This window comes from Diabrotica virgifera, chromosome 3 (genome assembly GCF_917563875.1).
Source record: "Diabrotica virgifera virgifera chromosome 3, PGI_DIABVI_V3a".
Lineage (NCBI taxonomy): Eukaryota > Metazoa > Arthropoda > Insecta > Coleoptera > Chrysomelidae > Diabrotica > Diabrotica virgifera.
In genome coordinates, this window is record NC_065445.1 from 64,853,361 (window position 1) to 64,881,025 (window position 27,665).

The following is a 27,665-nucleotide window of genomic DNA, read 5'->3' on the forward strand; positions in this document are numbered from 1 at the left end:
ATGTCGCAATCATATATGCATGTAAGATTCCCTTGCCGATTAATTCATAACTGTATTCTGCTTTAAGCTGGATGTCGGTCTAGATGGTCCAGTTCGCTGAGGCGCAGTCGGTCGACAAGTTTAGTGGATTTGCGATCGACGCCGACGGTTCGAGCCTCAGCAGGTCATAAAATTAATAACAGGCCAACGTCGATAGTATAAAATTCAATAGAATCTACGACTTGGTCTGGAATAAAGTGGTGTCTGATCGGCCTATGGAGGAGCGGTACGGCAAGGGATACGGGCTTGCGGCTTGGTGATACTCCTCCATAGATCCCTACCGAAGGGCGTTGACGCCTAATAACGGTGTATACATATATATTCTGCTTTATATTTACAGTTTAAGAAGCAGATAGGACAATAATCCGAATTTTAGTTTCCGCCTCTTTTGACTTATTATTCATGGTGCGGGTAGCATCTTTTGTAATTATTTTAATAATTACACCGAAAGATGAGAAAGATTTGATTCCAGTTCAATGCTTCTACAGAGATGCTCTGAGGAGATTGATTGAAATCGAAATGCGCATAGGCACATAGTAGAAGCCCTATTCTAAGATCAAATTTGATTTATTTTTACTCAAAGATGTTTACTTTTTGTTGCCACTAATACTCGTATATTCCATCAAATATTGGAAGTTGAATAGGTTAGATTTAGAAATGAATCAACTAACACGAGCCTAATCTAATTACACAGGCCATTGTGCTAGAGGTTTAATAATAGTTGCGGTAAAGAAGATGAAAGTCAATTTGAACAAGTCTTTCAACCTAGATTCATATCTTCAAAAATCGATTAATATTGGGACTATAGTTAAAATGAAAATTAAGCTTAAGACTCTCTATATGATCTACAACACTGGTACATTTGAGCAAAATACAAGTTTTAGTTTTATATCTGCAATAATAGCTTTATAAATTAAAGTCATACACTTAGGCAGTTCTATTAGCGTTAAAGAACTAAAAAATTATTTTTAAAATTTTAAAGAGCTCTTTGTCTGACAAACCCTTTTTACAGACGGATTAAGTTACACTTATCAAACTATTTTCCTTTTCTGGAATGATTTACCCAACTAAAACAAACGTGCAATACAGTAAACTAGTAAAGTTCAATAATTTTGTAGAAATTCGTACTTATCGTGTCTCATTAAATTTCCGTTCTCTTATAGTTTCAAAACCTGTCGTTTCTGGTTCTTCTAAATTCGTGAAATTAGAAATTCTAATGGAAATAGAAAAGTTATTTATCATCCTACTATTCTCCATTGTTGCCATATTTTAAATTTGAAAAAATATATAAGAGTTGTTTCCTACTCTTATTCTTGTAAGAGATAGTAGTATGAATTCATCTAAAAAGAGTTTATTTACAATATGTACAATAAAGATTATAAACATTAATATAAAATAACTAAAATAACTTAAAAATACAAACCTAAAAAGAGAATCAAGAACAATGCTATTTCTTACGCTATGAGTTTTTGACAACTATCAAATAATTTACAAATGTCATTGAAACTAAAATTACACAGTCATGCCACCTAAAACTATAAATAACTTAAAATACCTAAATGTGGTTTTATTGAAAATAAACATAGTTTTATTTTTACATCCCCCCACCAACAGGTATGACAAACCATGAAAGTCTATGGTTGGTCACAAGGCAACAATTTTGAGATGTGAAAATAATTCATATCGTTCCTTTTGTATCCAATATCTATTTCATATAAAGTATTTGAAATTTGTTTTTTTATTTGAAATGGGCCTAGTCTTACTTCATCAAGTTTTTTTCTATTTAGTTTGGATTTATTTTCTACATATGCCCAATCTCCTTCTTTAAATTCATGGAATTTTCTATTTTTGTCATACAGCTTTTTATTATATTCATGATGTCGTACTGAATTTTTATAAGCTATTTGCTTATCTTTTGATACATTTCTTGTTTCACAAAGTTCCTCGAGAACAATCGGATCCGCTTTTCCAAAAAGCAAATATTCTGGGCTGTATCCGGTTATGGAATGATCTGTTCTATTATATTCATCTATACATTCTTCAGCTATTTTTGTCCATGCTCTACTTCTAGTTTCATTTAGTTTACATCTTATCCTATTAACTAATGTTTGATTAAGTCTTTCATTTAAACCATTCGAAAATGGGCAGTCCACTGCTGTAAAAACCAGTTGAATATTTAACTGTTTCATATTATTTCTAAATATTTTGGAATTAATTCCCGGATACTGATCTGTTAACAATGTTTTTATGGGGTGTTTATCTTGAATTTTAGAGATTAGTTTAATAAAATCACCTGTCGTCTGATTTTTGGAAGTAACTGCAAATGCATATCTGGTAAAATGATCTACAAGTAAGTGGAGGTATTTTTTTGTTGAACGATTGCCAGCAAATCCTCCTATTGTATCTAGGGACATTATCTCGAAAGGTTCTTTTGCCGGACCTAATTGTGACAAGAGACCATATTTTGGACCTACTCTTGTTTTATTTTTACAGCAAATCTCGCATTTCTGGCAGATATCTTTTGCCAGTAAATCCAAATTCTTAATGTAGTAAAAATTCCTAATTTTGTTAATTACTTTACCAGCACAAATATGACCATAAAATTTGTGAATTTTTGTTATTAACTCCACTCCAAAATCTTTGGATAATATTATTTTTTTCTGGTTCTTCCTTAATTTATAGAATACATCTTGGTTGGAAATTGTTCCTATCATTTTATCTATAGCTTGTCGATTATTATTCTGGTCCTGTTTTATCTCAGTTAATGTCACTAGGTTCACTGTTTTTATAAATGTTTCTGCATTTTCTATATTTTCCAAAACTGGGTTTCTAGAAAGGCAGTCTGCTTCTACATTTTCTTTTCCAGGTTCATATTTAATGTCGAAATCAAATTGTGAAAGAAAATGAGTCATATCTCCTAATTCTTCATCTGGTCTTGTACGAAGTTCTCTTCCCTCAAGTGGCTTATGATCAGTAATAACGACAAATTTTCTTCCCATTAGCCAGTATTGCCAAAATTTTAATGCTTCTTTAATTGCCAGGCATTCTAAAAAAATTGCTTTTTTGTTTTTCTGATATTTGTTCAATTTTTTTGAAAAGTAAGCCACAGGTTTCATTTCTCCATCTTCTTGTTTTTGTTTGAGAACTGCACCAACTCCTAAAATACTAGCATCGGAATATATAACTGTAGGAGCATTTGGGTCAAAAATAGCTAGAATAGGTTCAGAGCAGAGGATACTCTTTACCTTATCAAAGGCTGTTTGGCAGCTTAAAGACCAGTGAAATTTAATATCTTTTCTAAGTAAATTATGTAATGGCTCTAATAACCTAGCTGAATCTTTTATATATTTGTGGTAAAAATTTACTTTTCCCAAAAACTGTCGTATTTTTTTTCTGGTATCTGGTGCTGGAAAATTTCTGATCGATATTAAATTATCATGTAAAGGACGAACTGAATTGTTTCCCACAATGTGTCCCAAATATTTTACCTCTTCTCTTGCAAAATTACATTTTAGAAGTTTAAGCCTAAATCCCTCTTCAAGAATGGCTTCCATGAGTCTTTCAATGTGCTCTAAGTGTTCTTCAAATGATACTGAAAATATTAAAATATCATCTATGTAATTTATACAAAATGGGTTTAAATTATGTTTTCTGATAATATTACTTAAAATTCTTTGAAATATTGCTGGTGATGTTTTAAGCCCAAAAGGTAAGCATTTCCATTGCCAATGACCATCTTGTGTAACAAAAGCTGTCTTATATTTATCTTTATTCCGAACTGGAATACACCAAAAAGCAGAATTTATATCTAAAGTAGTAAAGAATTTAGCATTCCTTGTTTTGGTCAAAATCTCGTCAATTAATGGAAAAGGTTGTGGTTCGGGAACAATTAATTTGTTTAATTCACGAAAATCAATGCATAATCTTGTTTTAGATCCTTCATCTTTTTTAAGAGCCAATGTAACGGGTGCTGCAAAGGGCGAAGATGATTCTTCTATTAAATTTGCTTTTAACAATTGTCCAATTTGAAATTCTATCTCTTTTTGGTCCTCTAGTGAGCATCTGTATGGCTTCTTTGCGACAAATTTATGTTCTAAAAGTTTGATTTGAGCTTCATTATTTTGAACTTGCCCAATATCAAATTTATGTTTTGCAAAAATATTGTCATATTTATTTAGTAATATTTCTATTTTACTTTTCTGCTCTGGCTTTAAATGTTCCAATTTTGCTTCAAAAAGCTCTGTGGGAATTCCTTCATTAAAGTTTATTGAATATTCTGTCAAATTAACATTGTGATTAAACTTTTCAATCTTCTCTTCAATATCTAGATCTAATCTTTGATAAATTTCTAAATCAAAATCTTGTTTCATTTGAAAATTCAAAATAGAATCCAATCCAAGTAGAATATCATACTCGAAATATTCATCATTAATTACAAAAAGATTAACATTTTTCTCAATTTTATTAATTTTCATTTTTGCAATTAGTTTTCCTGTAAAATTTGTTCTGCCATTTATCGTTTTAAACATATTCCTATCTTCATGAATAACTAATCCCAACTTACCTGCTACCTTCGAATTCAGAAGAGTAACATTCGAACCTGGGTCATAGATTCCACATAATTCTCTATTATTTAGGAATACTTTTAATTTGATCAATGGCAGCAAATTCAGTTTTTTTGGTCGGTTACCCTTTCATTTAATGTCTCCTGTATAGCAATATTATTAACATATTGAATATCATTTGATTTGTTTTCTTGTATTGTCCTATCTTTTTGCTTTAAACGACACATTGCCTCTGGATGAAACCTCCCAGGGAATCCTTTTTTATCACAATATTGACAACTATTTTTTTCTTTTGGTATTATTGTATTTAATTTGGTAGGTATTTGTACAAAATTTGGGTTTGTCTCTGATTTATTCTTCTTGCTTATAACTGAACTCTCCAATTTTCGTAACTCACCTATCAATTTTTCCATTGTTGCAACCTCAGCTTTATTAATATTATTTTGTATATGAATTGGCAAATTTGTCACAATTAAATCAATTAATATATCAATAGGAAAATCATTTTTGATATTTAGCAATAAATTTTCTTTGCGAAATGCATAATCAACAAGACTACCACCTATATACTTAAAAGAATAAGCTTTTCTATGATTATCCCAACCTGTTTCACAAAAACTATCAAAAAAATTAACTTTCCATACCTCAAAACTATTATCTAAGCCTAATGTTATTATTTTTGATTCAAACCATTCCTTTGCTATTCCATCAAGAAACAGACGTAAAATCAAAATCTTGTCTTTATCAGTATCCACCTCACATCGCGAACATTCTGATTCGAAGGTCTTGAGCCATGAATTCATTGGAACATTTTTACCATCAAAATTTCGAAGTACGAAATCATCTTTTATTTTTTTGTAATTTTTCTTTTCAACTTTAGGTATACTAGTTTCACCAAGTTTCTGGAGCAACTCGACTAATGGTGGAGATTGTTCAATCGCTTCTTTCTTCTCATACACTGGTAATAAGGTCTGTTGTAGGTACTCATTTTGATAAACCACATCACCATCTGAATCAAAATAAATCACTTTCAAATTATCATCTAAGGTAATGGTACATGTTCTAAAGCATCCTCTTGATTTCATAGATGCTAAAACATTTTTCACTTTTTTCAGACGAAATAGTTCAGAATGATAATCTTGAAGTTGCTTTTCAGCAGGCATCTCATAATAGAAACAGGACTCTGTTGGCTGCAACCACTTAAATTTATATACATTATTCTTACTATCACTACTGCTTGCTTCTATAGCAATACAAATTCTCATTGATGCAATATTCATCCTTAATTTGTACAAATAACGGCTTGAAAATCTATTTTTATCGCTATTTTCGCTTGGTCAGCCTAAGTTCTTGATTTATAAGAGTTGTTTCCTACTCTTATTCTTGTAAGAGATAGTAGTATGAATTCATCTAAAAAGAGTTTATTTACAATATGTACAATAAAGATTATAAACATTAATATAAAATAACTAAAATAACTTAAAAATACAAACCTAAAAAGAGAATCAAGAACAATGCTATTTCTTACGCTATGAGTTTTTGACAACTATCAAATAATTTACAAATGTCATTGAAACTAAAATTACACAGTCATGCCACCTAAAACTATAAATAACTTAAAATACCTAAATGTGGTTTTATTGAAAATAAACATAGTTTTATTTTTACAAATATATAGGGAATAATCAGATGATCTTGCCATGGCATTTTACAGCGAGCATTACATTAGCTAGAAGTAGTGACGAGTATATATGACGTCATTATTATATTCAGTGAGATGGTAAATGGCAACTGTCGTCTGTCATAACATTGGAGGTTACATATAATGTCAAATTATTGTTTTCAAATTGTTTTATTTCAAAAATGAATAACCATTTTCAATTTCATTGCAACACGAAAGTACATCCGCATCATATTCTAGTTCAATCAGAGAGTGCAGCAAACACTTCTACCGGTTTCGAAACTTACTAGTCTCTCATCAGGAGGCACATATGCTGCTCTCTATAACCCAACCAGGACAAACCCCGGCGTGCAGTTACGAAATTGAAAATGGTTATTCATTTTTGATTTATATGTATGAAGGGAACAAAAAATGCCTAACATCAAGCGTTCCATGGCTCTTTGGGTAACACAATTTTTTTTCTTACTTTCTTGGTTATTGTTAAAGATTTTGCACCATATGTAAGTACTGGCAACACGCACTGATCAAAGACTTTTCTTTTGAAACAAATAAGCAGTTCTGACTTCACCCTAACACAAAACATTCCAGGAATGTACTATCAAAGTTCTATTAATGTTTGAATGTCGTGGACATTCAAGGAACATTCGGTGAACATCTGATTAAATTATTGGTGGAATATTACCACAAGACATTCTATGAACATACTACCAATGTCCTATATTTTAAGAGAGGCCATTTACTATTCAATTTGCGTTCATTTTCAAATTTGCCGCGCGTGTATCAATGTATTCGCATTAGGCAATCCAAACCACGTGACTTCTGGTTGGCATACAAAAAGTTACAGAGGTTATGTTTGTAATATCTATTTTTCATTGTTTATCGTCGTATTTTGCCTATTTTGGATTCATTTGGATTTCGTTTGCTGTATTTTGTGAACTTTATAAACTTTACCACAATGCAAAGTGATTATTTAAGGAAATTATTATTGGAAACTCCAGATGTTGGAGAAAGGTAGGGGAAACAATTTTTATTTACTTTACTGTTCATTTTCCCTGATACTTATCAATATTGATGAATTTTGCAAGCAATAACATTATTTCTTTTATTGTTTTAGATATTTATTGAAGCTGAAAATAATTGGGGATTTAGATCCATATACAATTCAGTCAGAATTGGATTTTACAGTAAAGTGCATTCCACCAAATTACTATTATAGATATTTATACATATCTGGTGGAGTCTCATAGTTACTACTCTAAGCAGCAGATGAAAGCATACAAAAGCCTTCAGGCACATAAATATTTTACAGCTGGATTTGTTTTTAAAGTTGGAGTAAAATTGGAAGTCACGAGCAACAAATTCATAAGTACCTACAAGAATATTGAGGAAATCCAGCTCCTCGATACTACTGGGCAAACTAGAAGATTGAAGAGGACAAAGCCTTTTGAACTAGTTTGAGTGATAAGTGATAGTGAAAAGCAGAGCATAGTGCTTGTGTGCCTGTGTATGTTAGAATAGTGCAAGATCTTGTTAGATTAGATAAGAGACGCTATGGGGTAAACTCTTATGACTTGTTATGTACGCAGTTATGACCAGATTGTAATTGTAATGTACAATTCAATACAATGAATCATCATCGTAGTGATTATGAAAAAAAATATATGACAAGATTTTGTGCAATAAAAATGTTTATATTTATCAAGGATGTATTATTTGGTATGGCCACATATACTTCTAGTATATCGTCGGTGATGTGACAATACCTCCTATCTGCTTTTTCATGAATTTTGTAAGAGACGAAAAACCATTTTTAGGGTCATCTCCTGTTTTCACATGTTATTTTGACATGTTTTGTAGTAAATAGATAGTTAAATTTAATACAAAACATGTCAAAAAATATCATATGAAAATAGGAGGTGACTGTAAAAAAAGTTTTTAGTCTCTCTTAAAAAACTCATGAAAAAACAAATCGGAGGTATTATGTCACATCAGCGACTATATCCAGGAAATGTATAAAAAATATACTGTGAATGTCCAAAGAACATTCGTAGACATTCATGGAATGTTCCAACAAAACATTCAAGGAATGTTTAAAATGCTGACAGGACTTTCCTGGGACATTTAGGGGACATTTACTGAAATATTTTCGCTCAACACAAGATTTGTCATGATTTGTGTTTTTGTAAGATTGATTTTTAGTATAACTTGTAGGGAGGCTAGGTATAGTTTCTCCAGTTGCGATACTGCATCATCGATGCTGTCAGCAAAAAGAACAATATCGTCAACGAACCTCAAGCGACTAAGTATTTCTCCGTTGACATTCATTCCTTTTTCATTCAGATTTGCGTTCTTGCAAATGCTCTATTAATGTTGTAAGCACTTACTTGTAATACTTGTTGTAGATCTGTCGATCTGTTAATCCCGACGTTGAAGTATTTCTTGATAGGTAGACGGCCAGCTATCTCTCCATCTTTTTGGTGGTCTCCCCGGTGGACGCTTGCTAGCTGGTTTTCCTTCTACCGCGATTCTTGGTAGTCTGTGCTCCTCCATTCTTTTTACATGACTGAACCATTCTCTTCGTCTTTGCCTACACCATCTGACTACATCTTGCACGCCACATTGTTCCCTGATGATATTGTTTCGCATTCTATACTTTCTTGTCTTCCTGCTATTGCTCTTAGTGTCTTCATTTCGGCTGTTCGTAGCATGCTTTTAGTTTTATTGGTGTCTTCTCTCTTGATTCAATACCATAAGTCATAACAGGTCTGATGCAAGTTTTATAAATTCTAACTTTGTTGTCAATTCTCATATATGGGTTATTCCAGACCACATCTCTCAAACATCCGAACATGACTGCGGCCTTGTTGTAAACAATGTTGTAAACAATTTTGGTGAAATTGTGTCTCCCTGTCGCACTCCCCGTTTTATTTTAGAAGCATTTATTTTAAATGCTTCTTCTTCTTCGTGCGATTAGGATTAGTCCTGTTTGTCTGCCTCTTATTCTGTTTCAGTTGTTGTTAACTGTACATTATCTTTCCACCTTTTCGGCGGCCTTCCAACAGGTCTTCTGCTATACGGCTTGTTGTTTTTACAGATATTCGTTAATCTATCTGGTCCCATTCGGTTTACTTGTTCGTTCCAGTTTCTTTTTCTTGTTTTTATCCACCTGTTAACATTTTCAATTTGGTATTGTTCGCGTATACTTCTGTTGCTTTGTCTGTCTCTTAATAATATACCCGTTATTGATCTTATTACTTTCATTTCCATATTTTAAATGCTTTGGTCTTTCTATCTACCAGTTTCACGATTGCTGTCGGATTTTGATAGATGTATTTGATCATGTTTATATAGCGATGATCTATACGGCACTCTGTTAAGGCTTTTAACATTTTTTAATGACTCATTGTGTCGAAAGCTTTTTTGTAGTCAACAAATATCAGGACTAATGGCTTGTTATAGTCATTCGTGTCATATCCTGCTCTAAAACCTGCTTGGTCTCTTGGCTGATAGACATCCAACTTACAGTACTATACAAACTGGAAAATATTTTTGAAAGAAATATTGTTAATCATAAATTGTACTTACTACTGAGTTATGGAACTTTACTAATGAACCAGAACGTCCAATTTACTTACGTACGTAAACATTTAGGCTAAAAGTTTACCTTTTCGTAAAAATCTAAAATAACAATAATTCAGTATAGATCAACGTAAAAAGTATGTTTAAAATATAATCACAATAAATAAAAATCACATTACTAAATAGGAAAGTGAAAATCGTTATCGACTTGGCGTATACCGTCTAATAAATACTTATACTAAGTTTTTATCCTGCGTCCCCCTTTCGGAAACCCGTTTCTGCTCGGCTTGTGGCCGTTTCTCGTGTCCGAAAATCGTGGAGGCTTCGATCGGGACTCGAAGACTACGTCAGAATCGGTATCGCTGTCCGAGAAGTTGGCTTTTTTCGATGTATCTAAAAAAATATAATACTTTATTAAGGACCGTACTAGGACCGTATAGGATAAAAAAACATTACGAACGAAAGTTTTACTTTTAATATTAACAATATTAAAAATAAAACTTTATCAGAACTAATCTTTTGGTTACACCATAAGAGCCGTCTTATTTTAGTTAGTTCAGAGAGCGCCAAAAGTGCTCTAACTAGTTTTGATTCTTGTTAGAGTCTCTTCAGAGAGCACATATTTGATTCTCTCTGAACCACTAAAATTCTGGCCGTCAGCCTCGATCCACAAACGAAAGATTATGACATGGATGCCGTGGCGGCATCTGCTAAAGACGAACGAAAGTTGTACTTTTAACCCATTAACGCCTACGAGTGCCATATGGAGCCAACAAATTGCTTACGCACCGGAGTCTATTTACCATATTGTTAGGTAAAATTTCGCAGAGAGATTCGGCCTATTTGTGGTTCCAGGTTACCTCTTCTTGAATGAACAACTCAAATTTAGTTTTATACCTATTTTCCAGTGTAATAAATTTTTGAATTTTCGGTTCGTTTTGTTTGTGCCAAAATAGACATTCGTTTCATGTGTTTTATTTATTACTTTTTGCACTAGGATCCTCGTTATTTTTTGTAAAAGATCTACAAACTTCAATAAACAAATTGTACAGGTGTTCATAATATTTCAACTTTTGGTTTTTCCCCTCATTACGTGGCCAGATATTGCAACTTTCTTGTTTTTATTGTGTTTTCTATGTATAGCGTATTCTTTGCCTATTTCTCGCAATACTTTCGTGTTTGTTTTTTTCTGTGTCCATGCTATTTTAAGCATCCATCTGTAACACCACATCTCAAATGACTGTAGCTTATTTAAGTGTTCTTGCTTCAGTTTCCAGCTCTCAAGCTCACATTGCAGTATCGAAAACACGTAACACCTCAGAGGTCTTACTCTCAGTTCCAATGTAAAGTCTTTATTGCAGATAATTGTTTTCGTTATTACGAACGCATTTCTTGACATTTCTCTCCTCGACTTTATTTCAGTCATTTGACCGCCTGAAATACGTGTGATACTCCGCCATATTATAAAACTTCCATGGACTGACCATCTTAGAAGTGAAGAAGTTCTAAAACGTATGAATAGAGATCATGCACTTCAAGAATTTATCAAAATACCTCCTTCAACTAATAATGGAAGAAAAACTAGAAGGAAAACATGGTCCTGGTAGACAACAAATAACCTGACCGCATAACATTAAGGACTGAACAGGACGGCCTCCAAATCTTAATAACAAAAACGCAGGATAGAGATGAATTTGCAGAATTCATCTTCAACATCCATTAGAGGCGGCACCTAAAGAAGGAATTCATTTCTTAGTCAGACTGGGACTGGGTACTGGTTGGCACGTAACTCGTCTCGAACATCATCTTCATACAATTCTTAACTGTAAGTTCTTTCCTATCTGTATCATGATACTATAAATAACAAGATAATGTATTGCGCTGTAGTATAGTTGGGATAATCTATATAAAATATGTTTTAAATTTTAGATAACTTTATCAAAATATAATATAGGGTATTAGCCCGATACGAAGACACTGACTTTTGACCATGAATTATAAACGTGATGTATTCATATTATGTCGGCGGGTATAAAAATGCAGTGTAGGTGAATTTTGTATTAGAGTTATTATTAGATACTTGAGATGTACAAATGTAGTGGTATAAGATAAATAGTAGTGGATATAAAATCACCATTTGTTCGATGTAAATATAATGTTAGCCAAACAACAGAGTTTTAATTAATATGGACCTAAAAGGCAATATACACACTTATTTACGACATGGCGATCCTGCCAGGATTAACTGCTTGGAAGGCAACTATGCTGACCATTACACTGTTAAGTGTATCTCGAGCGCATCTCGAAGAGAAGGGAGTCGTGACGTAACTGGAGATCCAAGTTTGTAATGGTTCGTAATGTCCGATTAGTTTGAATTGCTCGCGGTTGTATAGTCCAGGCTGTATGGTCGCCCCCGTTAGATAAATTATTTCGATTCGATTTTTTTGCACAAACTTACTAAAAAAGAGTTCCTTAGACCAAATCCACAGGGTGCCGGGAGGTGCCGCGGTCAAAAAATTGTTTAATCAAATTCAAAAAAATAATTTTTTCAATTCGTTCAATTTTTTTTTAGATTTTTTGGGTTATTATAAATAAAAAAGGTCTCCTGTGATTTTTCTCTAAAATTTATTGTTGTCGAGTTATACGCGATTTAATATTTGAAAAACGCGAAAATCACCATTTCCAAGGCTTAATAACTCAGTTAAAAATTATTACTATGAAAGATAGAAAGTGACCAAATCAAAGTTTAAAGTCCACCCTACCGGATCCTGAAGAAATGTTTGTCATTATTTTATTAGTAAGCTGTTATTTTTAATTATTAACAAAGAGCGCTAAAAGAGATGCACCATTCCGGCCGTCAATGGTGCATCTCTTGCACTCAGATTGACGGCCGCCTTACTTAGCGCTCATGGTTAACAATTTAAAATAACAGCTCAGTAATAAAATCATGACAAAATTTCTTCAGAATCCTATAAGGGAGGCTTTCAACTTTGATTCAGTCACTTTTTGACTTTCATAATAATAATTTTTAACCGAGTTAAGCCTTGAAAATGGCCATTTTCGCGTTTTTCAAATATTAAATCGAGTATAACTCAACAACAGTCAATTTTAGAGAAAAATTACAAGAGACCTTTTTGGCTCATAATGACCCAAAGAATCTAAAAAAATTATACGAAGTGAAACAATTGATTTTTTGAATTTGTTTAAAAAAATTGTTTAAACAATTTTACGAACGCGGCACCTCCCGGCACTCTGTGTATTTGTTATAAGGAACTCTTTTTAAGTGAGTTTGTACAAAAAAATTGAATCGGAATAGGTTACCTAACGGGGGCGACGATACAGTCTGGACTATTGGGACCGTGCAAGTTCGGTAAAGCGACCTCTATTTCTACGCTCTGTACTTTTATTCGCACTTTTAATTATATTGGCCAATTATATTAGTCCTGGTTGCTGGATAATTGTCAAGGCCATAGTCCAAAAAAATAATAAGAAGAAAAAATAAGATGCAGGTTATGTTATGCAAACGTTAACAATTGTATGTAGTAAATAAAATTAGTTATTAAAATGCAGTACTGCAAGCAAAATACAATTAATTAAATTTACCTTTATATAATAATTGCATATCATACCAATATTGTGGAGCAATATATAATTTTTCTGCTTCAATGACAGAAGGTATGAAATATACGTCAATTTGACAATTTCAATTGACACTATGAATTATTTAAGATAGTTGCAATATTTCTCCGCGACTCGCGCACGGTCGTTTCTCGTTTCCCTTCCAAGTACTTGCACACCGCGAATAAGCTAACAACAAGAATTTAAATTCCGGTCTACAGTTACGTCATGCGATGCGCGAACTCGGACGTATTTGCGCTACAGGAATATCCTATCTTGTTTTTATAGCATCATGATCTGTATAATTGTTCTATTCTACTGGTTTTAAACAATTTCACAGAATCGTTAACTGACAAAGGTAGACAATTGTCAGTCAAAGGTAGCTATACTACTTTTTCGATTCAAAATTCCACATGGTTTATAGACGTCATCTACATTTATTATATTAAAAATTTAGAAAAAAAATCAGTCATCTAACTTAACCCCAACAAGTAGTTGGTGTATTCTTTGCTAATACTTACATGGTGGTACATCCTCCGTGTCTTCGATAAGTTTATACGTTGTAGGTTTGCCATTACGGTTCCTTTTTATACAGAAAGAATCTCCTTCGAACTTGAGATAAACTTTAAACATGTCTTGCATCCAGAAAGCTTCGCATTTGCATTTCCTCGTCAACTCGTCGCAAACGCCGTGTCCGGAGCAGTTGTTCTGGCATATGCTGGTTTGAAGTTTTTCGACGGAAAAACCCAAAAGACTGGCGTCGACGCGTAGCTTTTGACGGAGATAATGAACCACATCGTTTGCGGGGGTTGGTTTTCCGGTGGAGTCATCTACGTAAAAGGTAATAAGGGCGTTTCCTGTTATCTTGGAAGGACGGACACTTCTAACCTAAAACATATATTTGTTTGAATTTGTAAAAATAATTTCTAATAACAGGAGTTTGAGAAGTCTTCCAAATATTCAATACTTTTTTTATCTAACTGAAAACCTTTTCCGGCCACAATTTTTTTATGATTCGAGAATAGAAAAGATTTTTGGGAACAGGTAGAAGTCGCACAGTGTTAAATTTGGCGAATAGGGTGGGTGATCCAAGACTGTGACCTAGTTTTTGACAAAAAAAATCCTAAGAGAGTACGCGTTGTGATGGAGTATCCAGGAGTTCGCTTTCCACATTTCGGGACTCTTTTTGCGAATTCTTCGCGGAGTTTAAGTAAAACCTCCAATTAGTAATATTTATTAACTGCCTGATCTTGTGGTAACCATTTCAAGTGAATTACACCCAGAAACCTCCAATTAGTAATATTTATTAACTGCCTGATCTTGTGGTAACCATTTCAAGTGAATTACACCCAGTATATCCAAGAAAACAATCAGTATCGGAACTGAATTGCCAGACTATGGTACTTTGAACATAAGACTTAATAGGTGTTGTAATTATTGCGCGTTTGATCTCTATATAGAAGGAGTTGACTTTTGTAAAACCCTGTATTGTAAAACCAGAACGAGGTCCACATTAATTTCTTTTTCATTTTCTTATTTCAATAAATACAATTCACTTATAATAACGTTTGTTTATTAATTATCTAACTCACTTCTCTTCATCAACTAAGTAAGAAAGAACTGATTAAGGTAGGTAAATTTATATGTATTTTATGATAATTATTTGTCTGTAATTTACAGTCAAAACCGTTTATAACGAACTTCAGGGGACTGGTGGTTTTTGTACGTTGTAGCCAGTGTTCTCTGTAAGCGGCTATCTGCTATAACGAACAGGTTGCTCTAAACGATATTACACTGGTAGCAACAGTCAGTTCGTTGTAAGTTTATGATGCAAAAATGTGTAACTTAATCTATACTTATAATATGTTATAACAAAATCTTGTGATAATGAACCCGCCTAGGAAGTCTAGTATCTAAAGGACTTACAAGTGGACCCTGCTCGGATGTACCATCATAACCATAAATTAATAAAACCTTTCTTTTTATTTCGTGGTAATATCGGTACCTCGGAGAGATACAATACAATGCCCATTTTCATAACTTTACAGTAAAGCAATTTTATACTTTTTTGGTTCGCATATGTATGTTGTATGTTGGCATACAACGCATGCGTAATCCATGAAATCATCTGAACTGGGTTCTGGAATCTTTGAACGGCCGAATTGCAGCGTTCAAGTTTAAACTGCGATCGGTTGAGCGTGAATTGAAAAAGACGATTTTGACTTTAAACTGACGTTCACTAAAAGTTCAGATTAAACTGGAGTTGAACTCGATATGAGAAATTGGCCCTTAATCATGCATTTGTTATATTTGTTTATTATATAGTGTGTAAAAAGGTCATAATTGAAAAATGGATGTTGTATTTCTCTGAGGTACACATATGTACGCTGTAACCAATATTTCGACTGTTAGTGTTCCATGAAATATGGTTGCTCTAACCGATTTGTTCGTTATAAGCAATATAAATGCTGTTTTTATATGACATTTTACGGGACCTACCATTTTGTTTGTTATATCCGATTGTACGTTATAGCCGGTGTCGTTGTAAACGATTTTGACTGTATTTGTTTTGTCTTTAATTAAGTTGTTTGTTTAAAGAGTTTATCATTGTGTTCCCTTTAAAAAAATAAAAAACAAATGTCGAATTTCAATTCCATGTTAAAAACTTCAAATTTTACATGACAAAAGAGTGTGAGTTTTTTCAAAAATCGTGGAAGATATGTAGAATGAGCTAAGGACCTGTTTTCATGTCAGGCGCCTAACGCGCGATTACAACTACATACATTTTACTGAAGACCGTTCACATGCTAACGCGCGTTGATGTGAACGGTCTTAAGTAAAACGTATGTAGTTGTAATCGCGCGTTAAGCGCCTGACATGAAAACGAGGCTTAGCTCATTCCCCATATTTTCCACGATTCTTGAAAAAACTCACATTTTTTTGTCATTACCTATAAAGAAATATAGTTTTCAGCATGGAATTGGAATTCGAAATTTGTTAAAAAAAGGACCCCGCACAAACCTTATGGAAAATAGGTCCCAGTGGATTTCGTTCATACTTTGGGAAAATACTCATTGAAGCATCCTGATAAAAAGTTGTCATGGGCACAACTCAATCGTATGAAGGATTTTCAAGATATATAGGCCCAAACTCGGAAAATTATAAGATTTACGGGGTATTCCAATTCCGTGAGTTACTGGTTATTTGGCAACATGTAGAAGTTTGGATCAAGGAAAAGTACTAGTACTTAGTCTAGGATTTTTTCCTGGCTATCCAATGGCAACCTTTACTTTGACCTTGACCTTCAACGGACGTCATCTTCTAGAGTTTCGAGGGTTTTCGGCATTGAATTGATATAAACAGATTACTCATGGGTTTTTGGGATCGCTAAACACGAATATGCCATCAGAATTGCCCTCCGGATGACGTGGTGGCCAGGGCCTCTGCAAGGGACGTCATCTTCTAGAGTTTCGATGGTTTTCGGCATTTAATTGATGCAAATGAATTACTGAAGGGTTTTTTGAGGTCGCTAAACACGAATATGCCACTAGAACCGATTCCCGGAGCACCTGCTTTCCAAGGTCAATGTAAAGGGCTCCTGGAGTTTCGAGGGTCTTTGGTGCTACATTAATGCAAACGGATTAGTTATAGGTTTTTGGGGTTGCTGAACACGAATACGTGATCAGCACAGACACAGGAGCAACTGGTGCCTAAGACAGGTTATCTTCTGGAGTTTCGGAGGAATCAAATGGATTACTCTTAGGTTTTTGGGGTTGACAAACATGCATACATGCATACTACCGAACATACACTATGGCACGTCATCTTCTGGAGTTTCGAGGTCCTTTGTACCGTTTTCAAAGTCAAAAATATTAATAAAATAACTATATTGTGCTCTTCAATTGTTTTAATTATTTATAAAAAATATAAACTCAATTCATATCTGACAATGTCTTTCCTTCATTTATTTTAATATCATTTACTACATTCTATTTTGATAATGGTATTCATCGTGGCCACTAGATACTCCAGAGTCTTTTATCTAAGTCATATTCGTGTTCAGCAACCCCGAAAACACAAGAGTAATCCGCTTGCATCAATTTAGTACCGAAAACTCTCCAAACCCCAGAAGATGACGTGTCTTAGGCACCAGGTGCTCTGTGGATCGGATATGATATCGAATTCACGTTCAGCAACCCCAAAAACCTGTGAGTAATCCGCTTGCATCAATTTAGTACCGAAAACTCTCGAAACCCCAGAAGATGACGTGCCTTAGGCACCAGGTACCCCGATGTCTGTTCTGATGGCGTATTTATGTTTAGCAGCCCCAAAAACTAATGAGTAATACCAATCTGCATCAATTTAATGCCGAAACCTGTCGAAACTCCAGAAGAAGACCTGCCTTAGGCACCAGGTGCTCCGTGGATCGGATATGATATCGAATTCACGTTCAGCAACCCCAAAAACCTGTGAGTAATCAGTCTACATTAATTTAGTACCGAAAGCTCCCGAATCTCCAAAGCATGACGTGCCTTTGGCACCAGGTACTCCGATGTCTGTTCTGATGGGGTATTCGTGTTCAGCAACTCCAAAAACCTATGAGTAATCCATTTGCATCAATGTAGTACCAAAGACCCTCCAAACTCCAGGAGCCCCTTTCATTGACATTGGAAACCAGGTGCTCCGGGAGTCGGTTCTGGTGGCATATTCGTGTTTAGCGACCTCAAAAAACCCTCCAGTAATTCATTTGCATCAATTAAATGCCGAAAACCATCGAAACTCTAGAAGATGACGTCCCTTGCAGTGGCCCTGGCTATCACGTCATCCGGAGGTCAATTCTAATTCTGATGGCATATTCGTGTTTTGCGATCCCAAAAACCCACGAGGTAATCTGTTTATATCAATTTAATGCCGAAAACCTTCGAAACTCTAGAAGATGACGTCCGTTGAAGGTCAAGTTCAAAGTAAAGGTCGCCATTGGATAGCCAGGAAAAAATCCTAGACTACTAGTACTTTCCCTTAATCCAAACTTCTACATGTTGCCAAATAACCAGTAACTCACGGAATTGGAATACCCCGTAAATCTTGTAATTTTCCGAGTTTGTGCCTCTATATCTTGAAAATCCTTCATACGATTGAGTTGTGCCCATGAGAACTTTTTATCAGGATGCTTCAAAGGGTATTTTCCCAAAGTATGAACGAAATCCACTGGGACCTATTTTCCATAAGGTTTGTGCGGGGTCCTTTCAGGAAACCTTTTAGAGAACTATTCGACAGCAGATATATCTTGGGGATTTTTTGTCCGGGATTTTTTGTGGGGATATTTTGTCCAAAAAATTTGTGGGGATTATCTGTCCGGGATTTTTTGTGGGGATTATTTGTCCGGAGATTTTTTGTTCAGGGATAGAATTTTTTGTCACGGATTACTTGTCCGGGGATTATTTGTCCTAGCTTCATCAGAACCGACACCCAGAGCACCTGGTGTCTAGGATCACGTCATCTTCTGGAGTTTCGATTTCGGCCCTAAATTAATGCAAATAGACCCGAGGCGTTTTAGGGGTTACTGAACAAGAATACGCCATCAGAACAGACCCATGGAGCACCTGGTGCCCACGGTAACTGCTAAGGCACGTCATCTTCGGGTGTTTCGAAGGTTTATGGCCTTAAATGCATGCAAATAGATTACTAGGCGGTTTTGTGGGGTCCCTAAATACGAATACACCATCAGAACCGACACCACCTGGTACCCAAGGTCACTGCTAAGGCATGATATCTTCTGGAATGTATAGGCTTTTTGGGCATCAGGTGCACCGGTGGTCGGTTCTGATGGCGTATTCTTATTCAGAGACCTACTTAAAAACCCCCAGAGTAAATTGTTTGCATCAATTTTGTACCGAAAACCCTAGAAACTATAGAGGATGTGCCTTAGCAGTGAAACTGGACACCAGGTGCTCCGGTAAGTAACAAAACAGGAGTAACAAAATCTTGCCTAACTTAATACACTTTTTTGATATGTGTATGCATTTTAAAATGCAACTATACATTCCCACCCAATTTTTTATAGTAGATGTTTTTACTCAGATCATCCTGAACACAATGCAAAAAGTTGCAGGTGTCTAGGTGCTGTATTTAAAAATCGATTTATTTTACGCTAAATGCCTGGTCTATTAAGAGCATGTAAGATAAAGAAAGAAAAGCATTTATACAGGGTGTACCCGAAAATAGTGCGTTCCTTAAAGGTATAGATAGAAGGCACAATGTAGAGCAAAAAAGTCTTATAACATGTTTTTTTCTAAATTCAACCGTTTGGCCAAAAAACGAAAATACATTTTGATATGCAAATTCTGGCAACAACGCGCAACTCAAAAATCTAAAGATTAAAAAAGTAGGTTTGTAGGTCAGTTGCATCTGGTAGGTAAAATAATGTTAATATCAACCAAACCAATATCCATTATTTTGCAGGTGGGTACCTACGATGTCAACAACCCCAAAAATCACACCTCAAAGTAAATAAACAAAGGGTTAAGTTAAATTTCCACAGTTACAGCAAATTCCTTTAGGCTACGTTGCCATGTTATTCAAATTTATGAAAATAAAAATTAACTTATATGGAGAACAATATAATTTTTTTCTTGGAAACGGTTAACTTAAAAAAAATGTTATAGGACTTTTTTGTTCTAAATTGTGTATTATATCCATACCTTAAAGGAACGCACTGTCGGGGACACCCTGTATAATCTCAGATAACAATAATATGTATTAGAGAACTCGTACCTGTAACTTTGATCCATTTTTGACAAGCAAAGCCAATTTACCTATCAGCGAATCATACTGCGCTTGCGTTAACGTCTGCGCATCTAAATCCACCGTTAATTCCACCAAATAAAACACTTTTGGATCATTCTTAACGACCACCGACACAGAATCTGTATCGGACAGGCCTTGCTCATCGTACACAGTCAAATTAAAGATGTATTTTCCTACTGCGAGATCTGTCAAAATTAGAACGGGAGATTCGTCCGTTTTTTCGGCAATGTTGCCAATAGCTAGAGAATTCGCGTTCCTGTCCCATTTCCATCTGACGATGGCCCAATCATCCTTTGAATTTGAACCGTTCAACATGATAATGTTTTTGGGAAGCTCGACCTCGAAGTCTTTTCCAGCGTCAGCGGTTGGTTTTTGATTCTTATCTGAAAATATATAATTAAGCCTATATTAAAAGAAAAACTTAAATAAAGCATGTTGCCAGTCTAAAAAAAACATAGTTTATTTGAACAATTTAACGAGAATTAGACAAAATCAAACCAATAATTTATTTAGATAAATTTGCGATTACAATATCTTTTTCTTCTTTTTTTCCAATCTATGCATCTAAACAAATGCTTTGTGATTATGAATTTACGTTTCTTTCAGGGATCGTATTGCTCTTTTTACGTTATCTCCCCATCCATCCCTATTTTGTGTGACACGTGCCATATTAACAAAGTTTGGGTTTATTATATACCCTCAGTTTTTCTGACGACCAGATAGTGACCGCACAAGACGAAGATGACCTCAGCTTTATGATGAGAAAACTGGAACAGGAGTATACAAAGAATAGAATGGAAATAAACCTATAGAAAACTGAATACCTAACAACAGAGAACACAGAAATAAAACAGCTGGAAATAGACGAAGGTAAACAAATCAAAGGAACAGACAAGTAGCACATATTTTAAATGTGCCGGTGGGGAATGGCGTCTATGCGCAGTATTATAGTCGGTGTATGAGAGAGAAACTATTAGAAATAATGAAATAACAAATTTTATATTATTTCGAATACTTTCTCTCTCATACACCGACTATAATACTGCGCATCAGAGGCGTAGCTACCGCCGTATCAGCCGTATTAATTATACGGGGCCCCCGGCATGCAGGGGCCCCGCCATGTCAAAACAAAAATGTCATTTAAATTGAACAAAATTTTCTACAATTTCACTATTAGGTCGTTAGTGGAGTCAATGAAGGTTTTCACCTCCGATTTCGTTGAACCTCCATCGATTTTCATGAAAATTGGTAAGTATGTAGAGGATACCTCAAGAATCAAAGGTGACATGGTGCCAACTTGCGCTGTTGCCCTGGGGGGGATGCCACCCCTTCTCGGGGGTGGAAATTATTTTATTAAAAATAATACCACTAATCGATAGAGGGACAAATTATAAGTAAAATTTGTTATATAAAGGTATTCCAATAAATCAATAGTTTTTGAGTTATTAAAGATCAAAAGTTTTGATTTTTCCTGAAAAAATCCATGTTTTAAAGCAGTTTTTCATAAATAACTCAAAAGCCATAAGTTTCTTTAAAAAAGTTGTTATTACCAAAATCGAAGACAATATAAAAATAAATAAGCTCCTTATTCGAAAAATCCTTTATTACATATACAAAGTGAGTTATATGCAATTGAATGTATATTTTTTTCCGCGAGTACTCAAATCTTAGTATTCAAGCTTAAATAACAGGAAAACGATGCACTTTGTTAAATATAGATACTAAACATTTTAATAAAGTACTTAAAGGTAACTATCAAAAAGCTATATAAGAAGTCGATAGCATCAAAATTAAGCAAGTTATGATGGAAATAAGAGGACCCTTTCAGATTTTTTAGGGAAGAATGAAAAATGAAACATACGTCATTTCCGCAAAAATTAAAATTTATAGTAACCCATTTAAAACTTTATTTATTTTAACATGAGTAATAACTTCAACAATTTTGACCGGTTTAGAATGCATATTTTTGAAAAAAATACGATTAAAAAAAATTAGAATTTTTCAAATTTTCGTGAATTTCATTTTCTTTTGATAATAACTCCAAAAATACTCGATATACTTAAAAAATGGTAGAGAACAAAATTTTAGTTTTAACTTTATTTAAGCTTTTTATTTTTTAAATATTGTTTTACGACAAAAAATAACCGAGATAGAAACATTTAAAACCTAAATTTTACTGCGAGAACCATGTAACCGGGGCCCTTTCACCTTGTATTTAAAAAAATAAAGGATTTAGAAAATTATGTTTAATACAGTGTTATAGACCTTTTACTTAGCTCTGTAATGGTTTTTGGATAAATCTCATATTTCAAAAATTAACTGAGTTATTTTAAAAAAACCAATAACATTTTCTTTGAAAAAATTTTATAGCGGAGATTTTGTATGTATACAGGTTGTGGGAAGTCCAATTAGTCGTTTGTTGTAGGAGATACGAAAAAAGTTTATTTAGGTGAGATTGGGGCACAGATAATATCAGAATTTAAATACATTTCCAAATATACAGGGCCACCCACATTGACAGGGTGAAACAAAATTATCTTTTGTTTAATGGAACACCCTGTATATTTTTACATTTTTGGATTCTCCTCTGTTTTATTTCTTAAAATATTAGGTTTTGTGATGTTATACGAAGTAGTTTAAAAGATAATTACGTTTTTTTTTCAAAGGGCCTAGCCGGATAAGATGGTGAAAAGTGCCCCCAGCTCGATTTAAATTCCATATAGGCCAATTTTTAGCACATATAGAGGAACTCACTTTCTGAAATTTTTAGCCCCCTAGGTGGTCACGTGACCCCCCTAGAGCCTAATTAGGCTTTTTATGTTTTTATTTTTTATCTCAGGCGTATCAAGAGCTAGCCAAAAACTTTATTAAAAAAAGTTGTAAGTTCCAAAAAGATCTATAAGAAAAAATTTTTTTTAAATTTTTTGGCGGGAAATTCGAATTTTTAGAACAATTTTAAACTTTTAAATGACTCTGAAAAAAAAACTAAGACACTCGTTTTTACGAAAATTAATTATAATGTGTATTTTTGCACAATCTTTCACCCTGAATTTTTTCAGACTTTTGAAATTGGTGAAACGTACCTTTATAAATAAAAAACCGCATTTTTTCAGTTTATTTTTCGTATTTTGAAACAATTTTATACATATTTTTCAAAAAAGGTAACACTGTCACTAGAATAGGTAAAAAACTGAAAAATAATTGGGGTTTGCTTAATAAAAATTTTTTGTAAAGCCATCCATTTTCAAAATACATGGCGTTGAAGAAAACAAAATTTTACACATTTTTTACGATTTGGCTGAAACTACTGGCAACATTGTAATAAAACTTGGCGGGATTTAAGAGCTGGTTATTGTGCATATTTTGACATACAATTAATGATTTGATATTCATCATTGGCTCGCATAGGGGTAATGGTCTGAACTTTTTAAAGAATAAAGATAGTACGCCACTGACATATTTCAAATTAACAATCGTTTTTCAATTTCTCATTCAATTTGTGACAAAAAATGTATCTTCTTATTTTTTCATACGACGCGCCATTTTTATTCAAAAAATAAAAGATCTTAACCCTTACAAAGTATTCGAACTTCTAGTAGTTTCTACATCTACATACATAATAAACTAATACATCCATTATCAAAATTAATTCGAATACTTTGGAAGCGTTAAGATATTTTATTTTTTGCAGCAAAACAGCGCGTCGTATGAAAAAATGAGAAGATAGATTTTTATTGCAAATTGAACGAGGAATTCAAAAATGATTGTTAATTTGAAATATGTCAGTGGCGTACTATCTTTTTTTCTTTGAAAAGTTCAGACCATTACCCCTATGCGCGCCAATGATGAATATTAAATCCTTAGTTGTATGTCAAAACATGCACAATAACTACCTCTTAAAACCCGCCAAGTTTTATTACAATGTTGCCAGTCGTTTCGGCAAAATCGTAAAAAATATGTAAAATTTCGTTTTCTTCAACGCCCTGTATCTTGAAAATGGATGGCGTTACAAAAAATTTTTATGAAGCAAATCCCAATTATTTTTCAGTTTTTTACCTATTCTAGTGACGGTGTTAAGTTTTTTGAAAAATATGTATAAAATTGTATCAAAAAAACGAAAAAAAAAACCGAAAAAATGCGGTTTTTTATTTTTAAAGGTACGTTTCACCAATTTTAAAAATCTGAAAAAATTCAGGGTGAAAGATTGTGCAAAAATACACATTATAATTAATTTTCGTAAAAACGAGTGTCTTAGTTTTTTTTTCAGATTTATTTAAAAGTTTAAAATTGTTCTAAAAATTCGAATTTCCCGCCAAAAAAATAAAAAAAATTTTTTTCATATAGATCTTTTTAAAACTTACAACTTTTTTAAATAAAGTTTTTGGCTAGCTCTTAATGCGGCTGAGATAAAAAATAAAAACATAAAAAGCCTAATTAGGCTCTAGGGGGGTCACGTGACCACCTAGGGGGCTAAAAATTTCAGAAAGTGAGTTCCTCTATATGTGCTAAAAAGTGGCCTATATGGAATTTAGATTGGGTTGGGGGCACTTTTCACCATCTTACCCGGCTAGGCCCTTTCATAGCAATATTCACCCCCTGTATAATTGTAGTGATTTGGCATCAGAAAATCAATTTATGTTCAAGTGATTTTTAATATAGTCTATTATTGTTAAAAATTATTAATCTAGCAAAACGTTTAATTTTAGCTAATACAGGGTTGGTCGAAACTGAATGAGTGTTTTCTCAAAGTTTGAGAGTATGAGTTTTCTCAAACGGAGCAGCCTGTAATGCCTGTAATGAGCATTATAATGAAATGCTATTGTATGGCACTTTATTATTTCTCACCCTGCCAGTGAGAACTGAATTTATTTTTGAAATCCCTAACTTTATGTCTTTAATTATTTTAAATATTGTAAACGATTAAAAAACAATCAAATTAAATTGAAATGAATAACCAGTGTATATCTTCCACATTTACTTCATATTTAACGTAGCCTGTACCATAACATTGCACAGATTATTATCCCTGTATAGCAACGATATACCATGAATGTGAATTCATACTTAAGAAATGTCCTATATCCAGTCTCACAAAAAAAAAGGGATTCTTCAACCATAATATATATGCAGACAAAATCAGCCAAAGTGATTTGCGATATCTAATTAAAGGCCGTACCAAGTTGGTTTTGTTGAATATAGCATGAAAGCACGACGATACTTTAGTGATAAGCGTATTTTTCGTAGTAGCTATAGTATGTTGTTTTATATTATGTATTACCTATATTAAATTAGTTTTAGTATGTTTCGTTTATCTAAAAAAATGTAAAACAAACAAAAATTCTGTTTTTCTTGTAGTTGTTTTTTCGTATAGATATTGTTTTGTATTGTAGTAAATTGAATTTAATTTTAGTATGTTCCGTTTGTTTGTAGAATTATATTTAATTAGATTTGCTTTAATTACTAAAATAAATAAATTTTCAATTGTATTTTATGTATTTGTGGAAAAGGAAACCTAGCATTAGCGGCCACATTTCTATAACGGCCAATTGTTTTCTATTTTTAGTGGCCGTTATTGGCAGGTTTTACTGTACCAATAATATTTTATTAAATTATGAAATATTATTTAAATAAAAAATTTATAAACTTGATAAAAGAAAGTTTGCTTAGAATTTACTCCTCTATCTAATTATGGGGTTATTTTTAATAAAATAGTGTTCACCCATGAGAAGGGGTAACATCCACCCCCAGGATAAAAGCGCAAGTTGGTACCACATCATTTTTGTTTCTTGAGGTATCCTCTAACTACTTACCAATTTTCATGAAAATTGATAGAGGTTCAACGAAATCAGGGGTGAAAACCTTCAGTGACTGCCTTTTTGGAAATATAAAAGAATAATTTTTTTCGTGATTGTCGATTTGCTAATTTTCTGATTTTTGGTTGCTATAAGGTTTGAAAAATTAATAAAAATTATAAATCATGCAAATAAATGTAAAAAAAAATTATTTTTCCGCAAATCGCCAGGAAATTTTGACATTCCTGTCAAAATTTCTTGAAGAAAAAGTCAGGACTTCCTTACTGTAAAGAAATGTCATTTCCTTACTGTAAGGAAATGATATTTCCGTACAGTTGTTAGTGTTCTACATAAATGATAGAAAATTATTAATAATCCATAAAACGTCTGTATGCATTTTCGTACTTTTCTCTTGATTTCTTTGGCAATAATTCTAATGAAGCAGTATTCACTGCCTCAACCAGCTCTGGAGGAGTCCCAGGAATGGAAATTTCATCATCACTTATCATTTTACTTTCGAGAACACCAGCAATTAAATTTATAAGCGTCAAGTTTGACAATTCAACCTCAATACGTTTCCATAGTAACCCAAGTAATTTTATTAGGAATTTCAAAGCACCATTTATTTGGGAATAAAATTATCGCGTTTTTTTTTTTTAATCAATCAATATCTGTCGAATTTTAAACGATTTGCGGAAAAATAGTATGTTTACCTCGTAGGAAAAGCCACATTCCTGGACTCTGTGTTGCTAAGTCTCGGCTTGCGCCTCGACTTAGCAATCTTCACAGTCGTCCAGGAATGTTAAGCTTTTCCTACCCGGTAAACAATGTACTATTACTTAATTAAACGAGATTGCTTGAGCCAGAATGCTGAAATCTGCATTTTTATCATTAAAAAAAAAAAGGTGGATTTCACCCCTAAAATGCAGAAAGCGCAACTTGGTGCCATATCACTTTTGTTTTTTGAGGTATCCTCTAACTATTCAACAATTTTCATGAAAATCGATGAAGGTTCAACGAAATAGGAAGTGAAAATTTACAGTGACTGCAATTTCAGAAATCTAAAAAATAATTTTTAAAAAGGGGTGTATTTCACCCCTAAAATCCAAAAAGCGCAAGTTGGCACCATGTCACCTTTGTTCCTTGAGGTATCCTTTAACCACTCACCAATTTTTATGAAAACCGATGGAGGTTCAACGAAATCTGAGGTAATAACTCATATCCACCTTCATTGACCACTACGTTTTGAAGCAGTGTGCATTATTTCGGCAGTGTTGTGTATTGTTATCGGTATTTTCGTGTACCTAATAAGATATTCTTTATCTATATATAAATTATATTTATGTACTATGTATATGTCTATATTAGCCGCCGCCGGCTATACTACCATAAGAACAGGTTTCTTTGTTTAAGCTAATTTTCATTGTACATTCACCATTGGCTGTGTGTGAGGCACTGTATAATGCAAAATTGCAAATTTTGTAATCGCTTTTCTTTTGAATATTTCATTGTTAGTATACCGACAATAACCTGTAATGTATTCTTTATCTTTTGTTTAATATCAAATTATGATTCTGTTTTAAA

General features: G+C 33.5%; 1 protein-coding gene across 2 annotated transcripts in view; it reads right to left on the minus strand.

Annotated features, from left to right (window-relative positions):
* Nucleotides 1–27,665, minus strand: part of LOC114334453 (dyslexia-associated protein KIAA0319-like protein) — a 224,300-nt gene that overhangs the window by 140,213 nt on the left and 56,422 nt on the right. The window contains exons 9-11 of one of the 2 annotated variants that reach the window (XM_050645140.1): nucleotides 20,257–20,672; nucleotides 14,004–14,370; nucleotides 6,010–10,257 (exon numbers count right to left, since the gene is read on the minus strand). The exons of the other annotated variant lie outside the window; for it this stretch is intronic. Of the exons in view, the coding sequence (XP_050501097.1) occupies nucleotides 10,103–10,257; nucleotides 14,004–14,370; nucleotides 20,257–20,672 (938 nt within the window). The 3' untranslated portion in view covers nucleotides 6,010–10,102. Of the gene's footprint in view, nucleotides 1–6,009; nucleotides 10,258–14,003; nucleotides 14,371–20,256; nucleotides 20,673–27,665 lie in introns of those variants that run through there. 2 annotated transcript variants of the gene reach the window in all.